General features: G+C 36.3%; 2 protein-coding genes across 3 annotated transcripts in view; one reads left to right on the top strand and one right to left on the bottom strand.

Annotated features, from left to right (window-relative positions):
- LOC136039740 (septin-2-like) overlaps positions 1 to 20,247 on the bottom strand; it is a 249,200-nt gene that overhangs the window by 22,943 nt on the left and 206,010 nt on the right. The window contains exons 1-3 of one of the 2 annotated variants that reach the window (XM_065723578.1): positions 16,146 to 16,252; positions 6,144 to 6,270; positions 5,018 to 5,160 (exon numbers count right to left, since the gene is read on the bottom strand). In XM_065723578.1, coding sequence (XP_065579650.1) covers positions 5,018 to 5,160; positions 6,144 to 6,270; positions 16,146 to 16,172 — 297 coding nt within the window. In that variant the 5' untranslated portion in view covers positions 16,173 to 16,252. Of the gene's footprint in view, positions 1 to 5,017; positions 5,161 to 6,143; positions 6,271 to 16,145; positions 16,253 to 20,247 lie in introns of those variants that run through there. The other variant, XM_065723579.1, reaches the window with a different exon arrangement.
- The window catches only part of LOC136040417 (GPI inositol-deacylase-like), a gene marked incomplete in the record, with an annotated part of 65,923 nt that continues 65,331 nt past the window's right edge, over positions 19,656 to 20,247 (top strand). Inside the window, 1 exon segment of the mRNA XM_065724691.1 lies at positions 19,656 to 19,817. Coding sequence (XP_065580763.1) covers positions 19,677 to 19,817 — 141 coding nt within the window.

The raw sequence follows: 20,247 nt of genomic DNA, 5'->3' as shown, positions 1-20,247 counted from the left end.
TTCACCTTTCTTTGCAATTAATGGAATTTAATTTAATTCTCGCAATTTCGCATACGACCTGGTCGGATATAAGGCGGGAATACTATCTCCCTCTTGTGATGACAAAACTTAAATTTCCTAAAGATTAAAAAACCAGATGACGATGGATATTAAGTAAATAAATGCCTTATCTAATGTGAAGTTCACTCGTTGAGCTACTTTTACCTAATTAGCATTATAAGAGAAGTAGATGGAACCGGTGAAGGTGTAAAAAGCAGAGCTGCAAAGGTGCAAGGTCTTTTATGGGCTTGAAAAAAAATTTGGAAGAAAAGGATGACAGCTTTTAACTAAGATTAGGATACAAGAGCCCAAGGTAATGGAAGTCGTTAGCTTAATTCTGAAAGATGGGTCCTTTGAAAAGCTGAAGAATATACGCTCAGTGTTTTAAAGGTGAAGTGTCTTAGTACAGTTAGAGGTGCGCATTTGAACGACTTTGTATCAACCAATACTACTACACCTACTACTAATAACTCACTGCAGCACCAAGCCGCCTGAGGCCAACACAGCTACGCACCCTCCTCCTCCAACCTAATCTATTTAAAGCCTCCCTCTTTACACCCTCCCAGGAAGTTCCCATTTCCTTTAAATCCTTATTTATGACATCCTCCCAACCCAGACAAGGACGACCTGCTTTCCGTGTAGCCCCAGACGGTTGGCCAAAAAGGACAATCTTCGGTAATCTGTCATCCTTCATCCGTAGAACGTGGCCTAGCCATCTCAACCTTTCTTTCATTATAGCCCCAGAAAGCGGGATTGAACCACACTTTTCGTACAACCTACTGTTTGAAATACGGTCAGTCAGCCGGGTACCCAGAACAATCCGTAGGCAATTTCTCTGGAAAACATCTAGTAAATTTTCATCTGCTTTACGGAGTGTCCATGCTTCAGAGCCATATTTGACCACTGTCATCACTGTAGCTTCCAATATTCTAATCTTGGGTTGTAGGCTTATCTTTCTATTCTTCCAAACTTTTTTTTAACTGTGAAAAAACACCCTGAGCTTTAGCTATTCTACTTTTAACATCTTCACTGCTCCCACCATCTTTACTAATAATACTACCAAGGTAACTGAAGCTCCCAACCTGATCAATCTTTTCGTTACCTAAGGTCACCTGTTCATCTTCACTTATTCCTAGCCTTAGTGACTTAGTCTTCTTAACATTAATTTTCAAGCCTATTTTAGCACCCTGAACTCGCAAAACCTCTAAAAATTCATTCATTTTGCTCACACTTTCATCTAATATGCTTAAATCATCAGCATAATCTAAGTCCAGGAGCGTTCTTCCTCCCCATTTGATTCCATGGTCTCCAATTGCCTTTCCTGTGCTCCTTAAGACGAAGTCCATCAAAATGATCCATATAAAGGGGGATAGAACACAACCCTGCTTAACTCCTGATTTAATACAAAACCAGTTGCTAACCTCATTTCCTACCTTAACCGCAGCAGTATTATTCTCGTACATAGCGCAAATCACTTTAATGTATTTTTCTGGCATACCATATAACGATAAGACCTTTGTTAACGCTGTTCTATCAACAGAATCGAAAGCTTGCTCATAATCGATAAAACTAAGGACCAAAGGTGTTTGACAACGAAGGGACTTCTCAATTATTAACCTAAGAGTGAAAACATGGTCGACACATCCTCTACCTTTTCTAAAACCGCATTGTTCTTCCCTTAAAACTTTGTCTACAGCATGTCTCAGTCTAAAAAGTATCATATTACTCAGTAATTTGCTACCTACAGAGACCAGACTAATGCCTCGATAATTACGACATTCACTCTTGTCACCTTTCTTATACAGTGGTTTATTTAAGGTTTTCCTAAAATCATTGGGTACTTCCCCTTTTTCAAAAATCATGTTCATAATCTTCAGTAGCTTATTCCTAACCTCAGAGCCACCATATTTAAGGAACTCATTAATCATACTATCAGCACCTGGGGCCTTATTATTTTTTAATCCTTCTAGTACTGTCGCTAATTCTTCCTCACTAAACAAATCTTCCTTCACATCCAAGGTATCACAAACTTTTTCATTTTCATCTATATCTTTTCCTGCAACTGTATCTCGGTTTAGCACATTCTCAAAATGTTCCACCCATCTTTCTTTAACTTTTTCCTTATCACTAATTGTGGCCCCATTTCTATCTTTAACTGGGACTAGTCCGGATCGGCTACTCCCTTTCAATTTATTAACATGCCAGTATAACATTTTACTATTATGCCGTCTAGCCGCATCTTCCAGATCCTCAGCAATTTTATCCATCGCCTCCATTTCACATCTCCTTAGTTCATATTTTAATGCTTTCTCCACTTTCTTTACATTCCTTTTGTTTTCATACGACCTATCGCTCAGATAATTCTTATACAAACCCCTTCTACTCTCTATTAAACCTAAAGCTTTTTCACTAATATTCCTAGTTGCTGTCTTAGCACTCTTCCCTAGGACACCATCAGCAACTTCACAAATTGTTTTTCTGAAATTATTCCATCCATCTTCCACATTGTCAAATTTTAAACCCTCAAGTTTAGTACTCAACTGTTCCTGGAATTTTTTTCTCAAATTTTCATCCTGAAGTCTACCAACATCACAACTTTCCGGGAGGGAGTTACTCTTCCGAAATTTCAGCTTTAAATTAAACTTAGACACTACTAGATGGTGATCTTTACTTTTAACATCAATAACGGCACTCCTATACACCCTAGTATCTTGTATTGATCCTGCTAGTCTTTTGTTTACAATAACATAATCAATAAGGTTTGCTGTCTTACCATCACGTGAATACCATGTCAACTTATGGGCCATTTTGTGACCAAACACCGTATTGGTTATAACTAGGTTGTTATACCTACAAAATTGCAAAAGCCTATAGCCATTACTGTTTTCTTTTCCTACACCAAATTTACCTAGGCTAGGATACCATCTATCCCTATTTCTACCAACCTGGGCATTAAAATCTCCTAGCAAAAACACCATATTTCTACCTGGTACCCTGTCTATTTGCTCCTGTAACTGTAAGTAAAATTCATCTGAGTCACTAGTATCTCCATCAGTTGGTTCAATGGGGGCATATACTACTATAACTGATACCCTAAACTTTTTAGTCATAAAATGAGCAATTAGTATTCTATTATTAATACCTTCCCAGCCTAAACAAGACTTAGCAGCTTCCTTATTCATCATGAGCCCTACTCCCTGTCTATGTACCCCATCCTTCCTTCCTGAGTAAACAAATTCTATGTCACCTAATTTCATGCTTCCTACCCCTGGGATATGAGTTTCTGAAACTCCTAATAAATCCAGTTCAAACCGTCTGAATTCGTCAGTCAAAATGTCGATGCGATAGTCATTTTTTAACGTCGTAACATTCTAAGTTCCAATTTTCATGTTCTTTAAATCTTTGAAATTATTTTGGCCTCAAGAAAAGCAGTGATCCCGGATACCAGTGCAGGATGGGGACCAACATATCTTCTCAAGTCTACACCGAAGCGCTTAAGCCGGCTTAGAACCGGACAGCAAGAAGTCCCTGGGACCTCCAGTAAGTTGGAGGCTTTGTGCAATCCTGGGCCCATCTTGGTCACAACATGGTTTTCAGCACTTGGCGATGCTCTTCTACCAACAAGAGTCGAAATCCTGCACAGACAGTCCCAAGCCTATTACCTCCGACTCATTATATATTCATGCCTACAAATATTATGCTACTACGGGGAGGCAGCCCATAGTAGATAAATTAGCTAGGAAGAGGTTTTTCAGCCCGAAAACGCCCATCAAAACAAACCAAGCCCAGAAAATTATCCAATAATCAGAATCCCGTACGAGTGCTGTGTTGTTTACTAGGCTATAATTTCCTCGAGAGGCGCCACTCCTCAAGTGGGAAAAATTGACCGCAAGTTTCCCAGTCTTGCAGGTACCCCGAAAGGGTCGAGGCAGCCCTTTACAGAGGCCGTTGTCCATAAATCTGGATCTTAGGCCCTGCCGCAGTTGTCCTCCTATAGAGGATCCTCCCACGATGGTGTTCTGCTTCACCATGCAATTTAACCCATTAGCCTACTGGGAGAAGGTTTGTAACTCATCTGACGCGTGAACACGGCAGTTGGCCCTGCCTTCAAATCGAATTTGAAGGCTACAACGAAAGAGACGTTTAGATGGCTAGTCATATTTTAAGGTTGCAAAGAACTATGCTTCTTGACAGTACACCCGAAGCCAAAAATAAAGGAGGACATCCTCGTATGGAGGAGGACGAGGTAATAGACTTTTTTTTACTAAGTAGGGAATTCATAGTTGGGGGTAAATAATGAAGCTGTGAACAAAGGGGGTGAAAATGGTGCGTGCGCAACTGCGCTGACCTCGTAAATTTAGGTGCGGTGATCAGTTCAATGAACTAAAAATCGTCACCATGCCCTAAACCAAAGACATAGCTTACAATCGGTTTTAAAAATCACTTATTGCCCTCCAAAGAGTCAGCAGGTCTTACCCACTGATCATTTTTGCAAGCGCAAACTTGCTTCATAGAAGATGGGAGACCATAACTGGTTTGACAAACTAATTCTAATAGCAGGGTTACCCAGCCATAGATAACTATGGCTGGTTATTCATGACTGTATCTAGCCGCCTGAGGCCAAAACAGCAACGCATGCTCCTCCTCCATTCCAATCTATTCAGAATCTCCTTTACAACCTCCCAGGAAGTTCTCATTTCCTTTGAATCTTTCCTTATGGCATCCTCCCACCCCATTGGGAGACAACCTGTTTTTCATTTGGATCTAGATGGTTTGCTAACAAGGATTATCTTAAACAATAGCAGTGCTTCTTAATAAATGTTCTAGCCTAAGTAAAAGGTGGTGCTCAGCCTCCTGTAGGGTAACAATGCTGTATTATTTGTAAAAAGGTAAATATTAATTATTATTATTATTATTATAATTTAATGGGAAAAAAGCAACAGCTCCTATCCATTGTTCAGCTTGAGAAAAGCTTTACCTTCAATTTTACTGTTCCTTCATGTAATTCATAAGTATGAGACTTGAGTTTCACTCCAGGTAATGAATGTGGCACGGGATTGGATTCAAAAGTTGTATTAAACAGACTGTCCATCAATGTTGACTTTCCAATACCAGTTTCACCTAAAATGACCCAAATTATATAAAATCCAACTGTATTTCCAAAAATCGATAAAAATCTATCATAAAAAATAGCTTGTACAGAAAATCAGTATTCTTTAAGTTAAAGAGTAGAAACCTCTCCACACTTGTTTCCTACACAGGCGGATGAAGAGGGTCAAAGGTCAAATAGAGACAGAGTGAGACCATTACAGATAGGGGAACAATGAAGTGGACAGCCGAGGCTGTCTGGTCCTTGTGGTATATTTCAAATCCTTTTTTCTTTTTTGGGAGTGGGGCACAAAACGGGAGGGAGGAGGTAAAAGGTCAAATAGAGGCAGAGTGGGACCAAAACAGTTAGGGTAAAAATGAAGATATATACACACTTTTACACACGATTTATATATATATATATATATATATATATATATATATATATATATATATATATATATATATATATATATATATATATATATATATATATATATCAGGTATGTATATATGTATCAGGTATATATATCAGGTTTGTTTCCTGTAAAAAAAGGGGGTTTTTGGGCCCAAGTTTTCAAGGTTCCCTTTAAATGGTTTTCTTGGCTCCTCTATTGTCCAAGCACATTTTGCATTCCTGCATCAAAGGAGAGTACATCATTCTTCCAAAGGCAATAGTTCATGAAATTTTTCAGTATGTACAACATTTAATGTGGTTATTTATTTGATTTTACCAGCAGGATAAAACAATTACTGGCAATAGCATTTTATCATCTGAAATTATTGATCCAACTTAATATGTGAAAATTCAATTTAATATGTCAAATTCAAGAAATCTTCCTAAAAGTGTAACAAATAGGCTACGAAAAAAAATAATACTTAAAGAAAAAATAAAGAACACTGCTTTTCCTTCAAATAAATTTGAACCAAAAAATAGATAAAAAGCTTTTTACTTAAAACTTAAAGTAATCTTCAAGTGAAATGTGAGATTCAATGTTAAGCAATGGTGAACTTACCAATACAAAGGATATTGAAAACAAATCCAGCATCAACAGATCTTGTCACTAACTGGTCAGGAAGTGTGTCAAACCCTACATGCCCGCCAAGTTGCAGACTTCTCAGTTTGTCTTCGTTATGTTTAATCTGAAATACATTGAACATGGTGGGAAAAGCTCTGAATAGCATTGTCATGTAAGAAACAGCAGACCTTAATGTAGTTCATTGTATCCGAAAGATTAAGACTTGACTAAGGATCAGCAAATCACAAGTTTAATGTTATGGTCCATCAGTGAATGTAACTAGGGCACAGTTACCCCCAAGTACAGCCTCTGAAGGGGTGCCAAACTGAGTTTTTTTGGCAATACTATGATCTTGGGAGGGCCAAAATTGACATTATCACTGGGAGCTGAAAACCCATCTACATCTCTGTGACCCGATACATAATAACAAAAAAAGTTATTGACTATTAGCCTGATATGAACTCACAAAAATAATTACCAGCAAATTTTATAAGTCTCTAAACAAAAACAACCTTAAAAAAATTTATAGAAAGCCAAATTTGACTACTAATTTTCTAGATTTAACATTTCCTGTTTTCATAGGATATTTGTCGGATTACTCTTTAATGCATAAAGAAATAAGATTCAGCTTTGTCAGCATAAATACCTGGACACATGGGAAGGAAGAGTCACAAACAGGAGATTGCTCCAAAAGAACATTCAGTAGAACATGTGACCTAAAACTGCACAGGTTTTGTGCTTCGACTCCCACTCCAAGGAAAAACATGCTGTCACAAGGATAAACCCTTGTTTGGTAGGTGGGACCATGTTTCATCAGATTGTGATTGTCCATTTCACTACTTATATTACAAATATAAATTACTCCTGCTACAGTATCTAAGTTGTATATTTCTACTAGTAGTATTCAAAGGATCAGGTAATCACACGGATTGTCTGAAGTCTCGAGTCACAGGTGCAAACAGGTGAGATACAAGAGTATCAAAAGCTGATAATGATGGTGACCTATGCTGATCTCTAAGGAAAAAATTACCATTATTTAACATTTTAGCAAAATTATAAAGCTATCTACAGTGTTTGAAATTTATCCCCATGGTGATTACTTGTGGGGGAATTTTCTAAGAGGCCTTTTCTTTTTACAATCTTAGTTTGTAGTACTAGTAGCAGTCTACAGCTTTTGTTACAGGCATTAAAAAAAACGACTATCACTACTATCATTAAACAGATATAAGTATATATATATATTAGAATGCGACAATTGTATTTATTATTATTGGTGGTGGTTTTTATTTGTTTTTAGATTAGTTTTCTTTTAATTTTCTATCTTATGCTGAGGACGCCTTGTTTGGATACAGGCGAAATATCCGCGTTGTTTTAGTCTTTCCTCTCTACTGGCCGTCGTCTCGTTTGAAGTTTTCTTTTTGAAAAGTTTTATCTCTCTTTGTTGTTTATTGAATTTATGGAGCTTGTTAAACCAGGAGACTGTTTCTTCTGCCAGTGTTAACTCATTCAAATCATCAGTTGACAAAGGATGGTGCAACAAGCCCTGTTGAACAGTTTGGGACACACCTAACGAGTAGTCAAATGATCACCACTGAACTACAGGATCATCCAATTGCTGGCTAGTGTGATTTAATGGGTAAAATTCTAGCTTAGAAGCTTCATGCTATTTTGAAAAGTAGTTGAGTTAGGAAAATGGAATTGAAAAGTAGTTGAGTTAGGAAAATGAAACCTTCAGCAATGAATTCTGGGCCAAAAACATACTCTGGAAAGGTATTGCCAAGCTACTATGTTAAACCTCTTCTGATCTCTAAGTTTTAGAAATTTACCGACTTGAAAGGTAATTTTCAACTTAGTGGAATTTCGACAAAACAGTATTACTCCTTAATTTTCAATTTTCAATCCCGTTTTGTCAGTTTTTACTTCTGAAAACGCAATTCCTCTTATTTGAGAAGAATTTTGAGTCCTGCTAATGTTTTTTTTTCTGAATTTAAGAAATATATTTGCAGATCTTTGAAACCTTATAAATACGGATTCAGCAAAGATATGAAGTTGAAAATACTTTTCCTGTTTTTATTTAGATAGAAGATCTATTTTGCAAGGTTTCACTTTTACAACAAAGAGGTTTTTAAAGGTCAATGCCTTCTGGAGGGAGAAGGAGTGGAGGTAGGTACTCCAGAATACCTTCCCAGAAGATTATTTAAGCTCTGAATACATTCATGAGATTTTCATTTGCCTAGGATAATTTCCAAGATACCAAAACGCTCCTAAAATAGAATTCTTCTGTATATTTTGGTACAAATAACGGGTAGAACTTCTAACTGCACTTTTAAGAAAAGATCTTTACAAAAAAGAAAGAAAAGGAGATAGAAATAAAACAAAGAAAAGACAAGAGTAAAGAAGAAAAAAGAATAGGGATACACAAAAAAAATCTAGTTCAAAAACACTCTAGTTCAAACAAATTCTGTTTCAATAACCTAATTTTCTAACTGAATTTCAAGAGGCTAGCTTTATGTGTCTATTTTAGAATCAAACATAGCCTAATGTCTAAAAAAAAGTTCAAATAGGCTGAATTTATTGGTGTTTGGATAACTTTGCTGACTAAAATATAAGCATACCAGTCAAATCACCTTTTAATACTGAGACAATGTGTTACCTTACCTTAATTTGCACTTTGTATTGTATTGTATCATATTAACGACACTTCTTTACTACTCAGGTCCCTGCGTCGGCCCCGCAGTGCATTACTGCAGCATGATTCGATCTCTGGGTCCCGTATTACCAAGCTAAGGTCAAACCCACTGTGCCACCACAGGACAAAAATTCGCCCAATAAGGGACTTGAACCCTTGACCTTAGGATTAAAAGTCCCACGCTCTACCGACTGAGCTAACCGGGCTTTAAAATAATTAATTTGCACTTTGGCACTATATTATGGTTCATACAGGATCTGCTTTGCCCTGTGCCAATGATGGAAAGATAATGTAATGTGACTATGTTAAGGGCCCAGTGACACAATGTAAGAAAGATTTGCTGGAGAGATACAATATCAGCTCACTTGGTAACAGTAATAACAAGGCAAGTATGATCCATAAGAACCATTCTCCAGTGGTTTAGAATTGACACTATTGCACAACAGCAACTTTGGATAGAGTGTTCAAGATGGTTGGGACAGACCTTTCATGGCATACCTTTGAACACCTTCAACTAGGCTAATATCACTATTATAGGAGGAAATGTAAGGCATGTCCCAAAATCCAGAATGGGCCAGACAACAGCCTCGGGAAGACAGACCAAGAGTAACTGGTGATTGTCTGTTTGAGCAAACCCAAGACAAGAAGTTGCTTTTGATACTGCTGATAGCCAGTGTTCATGGAATTGAAGTTGTTCATCAACTATAACAACCAAATCTCTTTCATCATGGTTAGTCTGCAGCTAGATGTAAGGCTGTGATCCCTTGTCAAGCATCATTTATTTATGGCATAAGTTGTTTTTGCCAAGGTAGAGGATCCTACACTTGGTTATATATATCTTGAGCAAGTTAGTCTCTACTGACTTACCTGGGAGGAAGCTTTGCTGGTCTGGGGATAGAATCCTGTTGGACAGGAGATGTGACAGGATTTCTGCATTGACTATACTCTCCATGGTTAGAGCTATAGCTGAAGTCAAGCTGATGGGTTGATAATTTCCTGCCTTTGTCCTGTCAGCTTTTTTTAAATGTTGGAGTGATATGCATATTCTTCCAGCCTATAGGTACTGTTGTGCATGTTCTTTCAGTCACTAGGTACTGTCTTTGATTAAAGGGACTTACAAAATTTTCGAGAGATTGGTGTACAGATTTCATTTGCCAATTCCTTCAGAAGCCTTGGGGGAATGTTGTCTGGTCCTGCAGACTTATAACCATCTAGTGCCTCATTTCTTTTCTTGACAGATTCTGAGGAAATGATAATAGGCAGTATAGGTATGAAAAAAGTTGCAGTGAAAGGGATGAAGCTATCTGGCTCTTTAGTAAAAACTGATCCAAATGACCAGTAATTTCAGTCCAATCAGTTGTCTTCAGAGCATTCACTGAATGTTTACTGTGGTCTTTGCTAGATATGTCATTCAAGAACCTCTTAAGGTTTTTCTTACTATCTTCTGCAAGCTTGGACTCAAATCTAGATTATTCAAGTTATTATAACATACACTGATGACAGACAAAAAAAAAATAATACATAGACCTACAATTAAAACCAGTAGTTTTGGGTGGAGTTCTAGTTGAGAAAATTCTTGCTACCTTAGAAATTAGTCAACATTGCTTCAGGGGAAAGCTAAATTTTAAAACCCTTAAAGGGCTCAAAATAGCCTATACTAGCCAAAAGTTTTTCTAAAAAAAAATGGCTAGTGAGAAAAAATTGCCATTTGCAGCTGATTCAGGAATGACAATTACTATTCTCATGAATTTAATAGACAAAAGGGTGATTGTATGAGGTAGCCCAGACCACTCAAATTGTCCATGGGGAAAACAATCTGTATTCAGATCTATACCTCATTATTCTAATGATTGCCCTTGAGCTTTGTTGATGGTGATTGCTAATCAAACATTCCCTGTGTCCCTGTCGTCATTTATATATCCCCCTGTGCCCCCAAGCGTCCCCGTTGTAGTTGTTTCCCCATGTCCCGGTCGTCATTCGTGTCCTGGTGTCCCAGTCGGTATTTTCTCTTTGAGTGTCACGGTCATCATTTATATTCCCTGTGTCCCGGTCATCATTTTTGTCCTGGTTGTCATTCATGTTCTGGTGTCCCGGTCTGTAATTTCTCTTTGAGTTTCCTGGTCATCATTTATATTCCCTGTGTCCCAGTCGTCATTTGTGTCCTGGTGCTTTGTTGATGGTGATTGCTAATTGAACATTCCTTGTGTTCTGGTCGCTTTCTCTTTGAGTGTCCCGGTTGTCCCAGTCTGTAATTTCTCTTTGAGTGTCGTGGTTGTCATTTATATTCCCTGTGTCCCGGTCATCATTTTTGTCCTGGTCGTCATTTGTGTTCCAGTGTCCCAGTCTGTAATTTCTCTTTGAGTGTCATGGTCGTCATTTATATTCCCTGTGTCCTGTTGCTTTGTTGATGGTGATTGCTAATCAAACATTCCTTGTGTCCCGGTCACTTTCTCTTTGAGTGTTCTGGTCATCATTTATATTCCCTGTGTCCCAGTTTCCTGGTCGTCATTTGTGTCCTGATGTCCCAGTCTGTAATTTCGCCAGTCGACAAACATGACGTCAGTTGACACACAAACATGACATCACTCGAGACACAGACAACTTATTTTTATATATATAGACTCCAAATAAAGATTTGACAATTAAATATGATACAACTTGTAGCAAAAAAATATGACACATTTTTTGACACATTATAGAATCTGAGATGACATAAAAAGCACATTTTTGGAAAAAATATGACACACTCCTTAAAAAAAATTTGGCAGCCCTGCTGGGATGGCATGTTTTCTGTTTTCTCTTCATGTTGTTGGCTAAGAAATTATTCTGAGGATAAATTACTTGCCAACTATATGGCTAATAAAAGTGTTTATAGGGTAAGTTTGTTTTCAGCTAGTTGGAATATGAAAGTTTTGCTGGGGTAACTTCTGTGTCATATTTTAGTCATATTTATGACTAAGTGTGTCATAGGAGTGTGTCATATTTTTTCCAAAAATGTGCTTTTTATGTCATCTCAGATTCTATAATGTGTCATATTTTTTTGCTACAAGTTGTATCATATTTAATTGTCAAATCTTTATTTGGAGTCTATATATATAAAAATAAGTTGTCTGTGTCTCGAGTGATGTCATGTTTGTGTGTCAACTGACGTCATGTTTGTCGACTGGCGAAATTACAGACTGGGACATCAGGACACAAATGACGACCAGGAAACCGGGACACAGGGAATATAAATGATGACCAGAACACTCAAAGAGAAAGTGACCAGGACACAAGGAATGTTTGATTAGCAATCACCATCAACAAAGCAACAGGACACAGGGAATATAAATGACGACCATGACACTCAAAGAGAAATTACAGACTGGGACACTGGAACACAAATGAAGACCAGGACAAAAATGATGACCGGGACACAGGGAATATAAATGACGACCACAACACTCAAAGAGAAATTACAGACTGGGACAACCGGGACACTCAAAGAGAAAGCGACCAGAACACAAGGAATGTTCAATTAGCAATCACCATCAACAAAGCACCAGGACACAAATGACGACCGGGACATAGGGAATATAAATGATGACCAGGAAACTCAAAGAGAAATTACAGACTGGGACACCAGAACATGAATGACAACCAGGACAAAAATGATGACCGGGACACAGGGAATATAAATGATGACCGTGACACTCAAAGAGAAAATACCGACTGGGACACCGGGACACGAATGACGACCGGGACATGGGGAAACAACTACAACGGGGACGCTTGGGGGCACAGGGGGATATATAAATGATGACAGGGACACAGGGAATGTTAGATTAGCAATCACCATCAACAAAGCTCAAGGGCAATCATTAGAATAATGAGGTATAGATCTGAATACAGATTGTGTTTCCCATGGACAATTATATGTTGCATGTTCAAGAGTCGGTAAACCTGAAAATCTATTTATATGCACAGACAATGGGACAGCCAAGAATGTTGTATATTTGCAAGTTTTACGTAGTTAAAAATATATGTATATATATATATATATATATATATATATATATCTATGTATATTCACAGGGGGGACACAGGGACACAACTACAATGGCGCGTAACTAATATGGCACGTAACAACTTAAGCACGTGGGGGGGGGGGGCTTGGGGGGGTGCGAAGCGCCAACCCAACAGCTAGTTTTGAATATATAATCTTTTCCAAATCAGTTCAAAAAGGAGTAAACTTGACCTTGTCCTGATATCTTGGGATTATGACCTTTTTGTGATGTCATGAAAGAAATAGAAACATTCAATTAAATTAATGTTACACACTACGAATTTGTGTCTGGGCAGCCAACAAGGCAAGTTTAGATTTATAAAAGTTTTAGGGATGATCAATTCCGACTGTAAATTGAAAATAGACTTTTCGTATGACATCGTAATCGTAATCAGCTCTATATGTAATTGGCTTTATTGGCTAAGCTTTTTATTTACTCAATATGTAAGCCATTCAACCAGCTTCAATCTATGTAATTGGCAATATGTAAGCCATTCACAGGGGGATATATAAATGACAACGGCGACACAGGGAATGTTCGATTAGCAATCACCATCAACAAAGCTCAAGGGCAATCATTAGAATAATGAGGTATAGATCTGAATACAGATTGTTTTTCCCATGGACAATTATATGTTGCATGTTCAAGAGTCGGTAAACCTGACAATCTATTTATATGCACAGACAATGGGACAGCCAAGAATGTTGTATATTTGCAAGTTTTATGTAGTTAAATATATATATATATATATATATATATATATATATATATATATATATATGTATATTCACAGGGGGGACACAGGGACACAACTACAATGGTGCGTAACTAATATGGCACGTAACAACTTAAGCACGCAGGGGGGCTTGGGGGGGGGGTGCAAAGCGCCAACCCAACAGCTAGTTTTGAATATATAATCTTTTCCAAATCAGTTCAAAAAGGAGTAAACTTGACCTTGTCCTGATATCTTGGGATTATGACCTTTTTGTGACGTCATAAAAGAAATAGAAACATTTGATTAAATTAATGTTACACACTACAAATTTGTGTCTGGGCAGCCAACAAGGCAAGTTTAGATTTATAAAAGTTTAAGGGATGATCAATTCCGACTGTAAATTGAAATAGACTTTTTGTATGACGTTGTAATTGTAATCAGCTCTATATGTAATCGGCTTTATTGGCTAAGCTTTTTATTTACTCAATATGTAAGCCATTCAACCAGCTTTAATCTAGTATTTTTGTCATATTTGTTGGTGCTTTTTTAAGCCAGATGGATTATTCTGAAGGAAAGACATCTCTGGAAATTTGTAATCTTGTCCGAGGTGGGATACCCCTCCTGTACTCCTAAAAATGGGAGTTGCTGCTTAGGCATACAGCTTTGGTAAACTGCATGCTGTTCACTTTTTACTATTAAGTACTTTTACTATTGCAATTAAGTATCAAATACTATTTTTTTTATTTAAGAATTAATTATGCTTCTTGACTACTAAGGTCCTTGTGTCAGCCTTGCAGTGCATTCCTGCAGCATGATTTGATCTCTGGGTCCCATATTACCAAGCTAAGGTCAAATCCACTGCATCACCACAGGACAAAATAAAACTCATTCAAGAAACCAAGTTTGCATTTTGATTTAAAATTTCCGCCTATGGCTGTTTTCTTTGCGTGGTTTAAATTTTATATATGGTGCTGGCATCTGTTCTGTATTCCGCACTGTCTGTGTAGTACTGCCACCGTTAGGTAGCACTGTTCCTTTCCATTAATTTGTAGCTTTTCTGGAGGTAGAAAATTGAAATTTTACTTTCTTTTATTACCATTGAAAAAAACAAGACTTGGATGACAAAAATGTGTCATTTTCGTCGATTGTATCATCATTTCGACTGAATGTGTCATGCAACATCAAATTGTATCATTTGACACAAAATGTGTCAATTTGGCAGCCCAGCATCCCAGTCCATCAGTCCAATGAAAATTGGCAGTGTTTGCTTTTAACAAAAGCACTACAGCCAAGATAAATCAAATAAACTGAATTCAGGAGTAAATAGTCTGGAAGCCATGGAACTGAAAGTCTTCTCTTTCTATAAGTGTGCTTTCTAATCTTAGGCAATAGTCTGCAAGATAGTCATACACCAGGTTCACAGAGATGCAATTTCACACAAAAATGCACATTTTTTCACAGCCCATCAAGTTCCATCCATTGTCTGATACCCATTTTTGTGTTACAATGGCTTGATGCATGCATTGAAATATTTCAACTTATCTGTTGAAACACATCTATTTGAGTGCTTAGAGGTGGTAGATGGCATTTTGACATATGTATTGAGCTGGATCTGTGTGAATAATTTTGCATTTTTGCTGCATCCATTCTCCATGAGCCAAAAGTATGTCCCAGGAAGGTATTTTGAAGCAACTACCTCCACTCCTTCTCCCTCTAGAAGGCCCTGACCTTTGATGACCTTTAAAAATATGTGTGTTATAAAAATATGCATGTTGATTTTTGAAAGTACTTGGATTAGGTGAACAAAAAGTTTTGGTAAAATTCTAGTTGATTGACTTCTTGCTATCTTGGAAAGGGTTTAGATTAGGAAAATGAAACTTTCAGGGATGAATCTACAGACTAAAGTATGTCCCGGGAAGGTATTTTGAAGCAACTACCTCCACTCCTTCTCCCTCTGGAAGGCCCTGACCTTTGATGACCTTTAAAAATATGTGTGTTATAAAAGTGAAACCTTGCAAAATAGATCTTCTGCTTAATTGAAGTACAACAAAATTGTTTTCAGCTTCATAACTTAGCTCAATTCCATTTTATAAGGTTTCAAAGATATGCAAATACATTTCCTAAATTATGAAAAAAAACAAAAAACATTGATATGGCTCAAAATTCTATTCAAATAACAGCAATTGCATTTTCAGTAACAAAAGCTACAACTAAAGATTACCAAAATTTGTATAGGCTATAGCCTGAAGCTAGGCTACACCTGGCCTCATTAAAGGAGGGGAAGATACACTTACAAAGGTGGCCATTAGCCTAGTCCAGTACAGGCCCAGCTTATTTGACCTAGTGTTGAAGTAAATCTAGTTGTATTTTTGTCTTTTAATAGGGAAGTTTTGAAACATTAATAAATTTGCCAAAACAAACTTGACTAGCCAAATCCTGAACAATTAGACTAGCCTACAAGGCTGTTTTGGCTACATATTTGACATTAAAATGGGATAATACGATAAACCTGACATTATTACATTAATTTGTATTCAAAATAAACCTACCTGATTCTGCAAAACTGATGCAGTCATTTTAACAGCTTTGACTAGGCTATCTTACCGCCCTAATGGCTGTATTTGCTTTCTCCTTTTTCTGTAAACAGTGTTGCCCCCAATGTTTTTTGTCACGCGAAATTATACAATGAAATCGTACCCAGCCCCTTCCCTATCTATAAAACGCATTTAGACAGTTGATTTTCAGGTTCTTCTAGGCTTTTCATAGCTTGTGTTTTTACTTTTTCTTCTGATTTCCCTCAGTTTTGTTTTCCGTGCTTATTTCTTGCTGTTTATTTCTTTTTTTTAGCTTCATTGTTAAATTTGTTTCGAAGATTTGTAAAAGAGCTCTGTGACGTAAACAAATGTGTTTGAGGATATTTAAAACAAACTAAAAAATTGGCAATAGGAATAGTGTTTGTACTTTGTAAGTTAATCTGTGGCTGATGGGGTTGTTATTCGAAGCTTGTACAAATCCTTTTGGGCGTCAAAGCAAGATGACTTTAATTTCAAATAATCGACGTTTTTTCACTGTGGTTTCCCTTACACCTGACAGATTATGATCTGGCAAAAAGAAAAATTGAATGCCTTACCTATATTACTACGCCTAACAACTTTAAAGTCTTACATTTGAAGTTAAATTTGCGTTTGACCTGGTTGCACATTTCAATCGTGTACAAGAGGCAGTAGTTTTTGAATGGCCTCATTTGAATTTTGAGTTCTCGGTAATTCCTCTACGAGGTGAATTTGAACAAATACTCTGAATGTAGACAGCAGTATAGTAAATTTATGTTCAGGAACAGTCATCAAATTAATTAAATATAGCCGTTTTTCAATCGAATTTGTACATTTTAAATGAAAGTCTGTAACATTTTAACAATTTCCTTATCAAAACTGGTCTTGTGAAAATCCCCTATTATGTACTATTATATTTTATATACTACTGGTATAATTTAATATTTAAAGGATAGTTTGATATGCTATGTTAATATCAACATCTAAATAATTGTCATTATCTTTCCCTTTTCTTTCAATAACCTTTAAAATTATATGTTTATCTGATTATTTAAATTTCTTTAAAAAATCAGCTGATTATAGAATCAAATCGTTTTTGTGCAAAGATATCAACCGCTTCACCTTTAAAACTAATAGTAATAGCGAGTTTATTTCCATATTTAGTTTTTATCCGTTTCATTGCTTTAATTTCACATCAAATTCCTAGTTCCAAGTTTTCTCTTTTAATGGTTCGATTTTAGTTATTATCGACTTTAATTTCTCTTATATGGTTCTCCGTTTATTAGGTGACAATTTTAATAGATAGATTTTATAAGCCATTTTTATTTAAAATAACAATAACAAATTGTTATTAGTATACACTTCTAGACAAGTCTCTGTTGGTGCAACTGGCTAAAGCATTTGACTCGGAACCTGATGGCTACGGGTTCAAGAACAGTAGCCGGCAATTTTTTAATGATTATATATGTTAAATGAAACACAAAAGAATCGTATAAAATCTCCTTACGGGTCAGCATGGCCGCGTTGGTAAAGTGATTGACTGATCGTCGGTTAGTGATACAACTATTTCGAAGCTCACTGTTACCTCGTGTACCACTTGATGATTTCAGCACGATCTAGCCCCAGATAAAGGAGTAAGAAGCAACTAGCTTCCCTCATAACAAAAAAAAACCGTGGGGCTTCCTCAAAACCTAGACTAATGTGAAATCACCAACACCAGAAACAAGTAAAAACGCAAACGGATTACAGCCTGGGGGAGGGGTTTTGCAAAAAAAAATTAATTTCTTACTTTATTTTCAAATATTATTTTTGGACTTATTAGAATTTGTGTACTATAGCTAATCATTTAATATTACTTGTTTCAAATTTTTTTCACGAGGAAAAACTGGAATGACGTGTGTAATTCATTTTCCCTTTTAATGGTTTCTTCATTAGGAAATTCACCCGATTTATAAATAGCAAGCAATTCTAAATAGAATGATTAAATAATTTTATACTCAGCCTTTCTTTCTGCTATTCTTAGATATTTTTGAATATTTTCAATCAGAACTGTGCCAAGACTTAAAGAAGCAAAGGATAATACGGCAATAGCAAATAAACCTGAAGCACTAAATATAAATTTAGAGACTAAGAAAGCATACTTACATTTCCATAATATTTAAAACTTCTACGATAAACACATAATCGTTTCTCTAATTCTTTTTCTATCTATATCTGCACATAAAATCTAAACAAAATTTTTTGGATCCATTCCCTTAAATGTTTTTTTGATACACTCTACACATAAATGTCCACAATTGACATCAGTTAAATTTTTATTCGAATAGAATGCTAAGCAACTGGTTTATTTGAAGTTTTTAAAAAGTGTAGTATTTCATTTCCTGGTGGAATACCAAAAGAATCAAAAAATTCTACAAATAGATATTTAAGATCATTGAAATCCAATCGGCAATCTTTATCTCATGCTTAGAATCATTATTATCTCATTCAAAAATTCATTTATCTCATTCAAAAATTCATTCTTAGAATATTCTATCTTTAAAGCCGTTTCTTGGCAGAGCATGGCCCAATATTCTTAAGGAAGAATTTCCACACGGTTTACTCAGATGCAAATTCACGCAAAAACTGTAATTTCACGCAAAAATTGGTTTGTCGAATAAAGACACATTCACAAAATATCCAACAGCATATTTGGTTCAAAATACGGTTGACGAATTTTCTTTTAAGGAGACGCACCTCATTTACTTTTGGCAACATAACTGCACGAATATTAAATAACGGATATGGTTTGATCGAAATTGAACTAAACTTTAACTCTACTCATCTGCTTTTGTTTTTTTCTCCAGAGAAGAAACCGTGAAAAACGGAGTCTAATTAACGGAATCATAACGTAAAAATGTGAGGTTTTCGACATTTTATCAAATTTAGACAGTAAAAAGAAAATGCTTCTAAAGGGTTGAAGGTGATAAAGTGGTAGCAGTAACTTCTAGAGGGATTCATGTGAAGGGATTCAAGAGAGATTTACGATGAATCATAGATAAGATAGAAGAGCCTATTAATAGTGTATAGGAAAAGGAAGAACATTTGATCTTTCATCAGCATACCGTACGTACTACAGAACGGGAAACAAATCTACAATTCCTAGAGGAAGGAAAAACAACTCTTGCGGACAAACGTAACTAAAAATGCTTTAAAGATAGTAATTTGTTGCAGAATTTGCTAAAGAGGAATCAGGAAATTTCAATTACATTAGAAAAGAAAGAAAAAACTTGTTGTGAAAAAGCTGAATAAGCAAGATACGACCAACAATTTCAAAGCCGACTAACTTTTCAGGTGGTCAAACTTTTAGCCTGCCCAACTGAAGCTCTTTTCAACCAACTTGGTTTAGCTGGATCCAACGAACAGTGGTAAGCTTCAAGATTATATTGAAGCTACCGCTATTTCAGCGAAAAGTCTTTGGCCTCGAATGTTGCAAATACCAACCATTACATATTGGCAAATATACATGTTAATTTTCAATTCGAATGCATGATGTTTTATAAGATAGGGACTACAATCTTAGGATGCTTGTTATTTTTCATAACCTTTGCAGGTGTTTTCCAAACAATATTAAGAACAGAAGAAAATAAATGCTCCATGACTTACATGTTTGAATATCCTCACTATGTAGTAAGTCAAACCAATTCCAGCCTTAAAATTAAGGCTATCAAGCCTCTGTCTAATAAATCTCCCAAGTTGAAAAATGTTTAGCTTCTTTAGTATTTCAAACTCTAGAAAATAAATGAGTAAAATTCTAGTTTATTGATTTTTGGCTATCTCGGAAAGGGGTTAGGTAAATGAAACTTTCAGGGATAGGTCTACAGGCTAAAGTATATCCCGAGAAGGTATTTTGAAGTACCCACCTCCACTTCTACTCTCTCTAGAGGGCCCTGAAACTTACCTACAGGATAGGTCTATAGCCTAGGCCTACCTATTGAAATTTTGACAAAACAACATTTTACCTTAGTTTTCAGTTAACATTTGCTTTTTCTCTGCCTTTAGTTCTGAAAATGCAATTTCCATTATTTGAGTAGAATTCTGAGCCATATCAATGTTTTTC

This window comes from Artemia franciscana, chromosome 20 (genome assembly GCF_032884065.1).
Source record: "Artemia franciscana chromosome 20, ASM3288406v1, whole genome shotgun sequence".
Classification (NCBI taxonomy): Eukaryota; Metazoa; Arthropoda; class Branchiopoda; order Anostraca; family Artemiidae; genus Artemia; species Artemia franciscana.
This window is presented reverse-complemented; position numbering and strand designations above follow the sequence as displayed.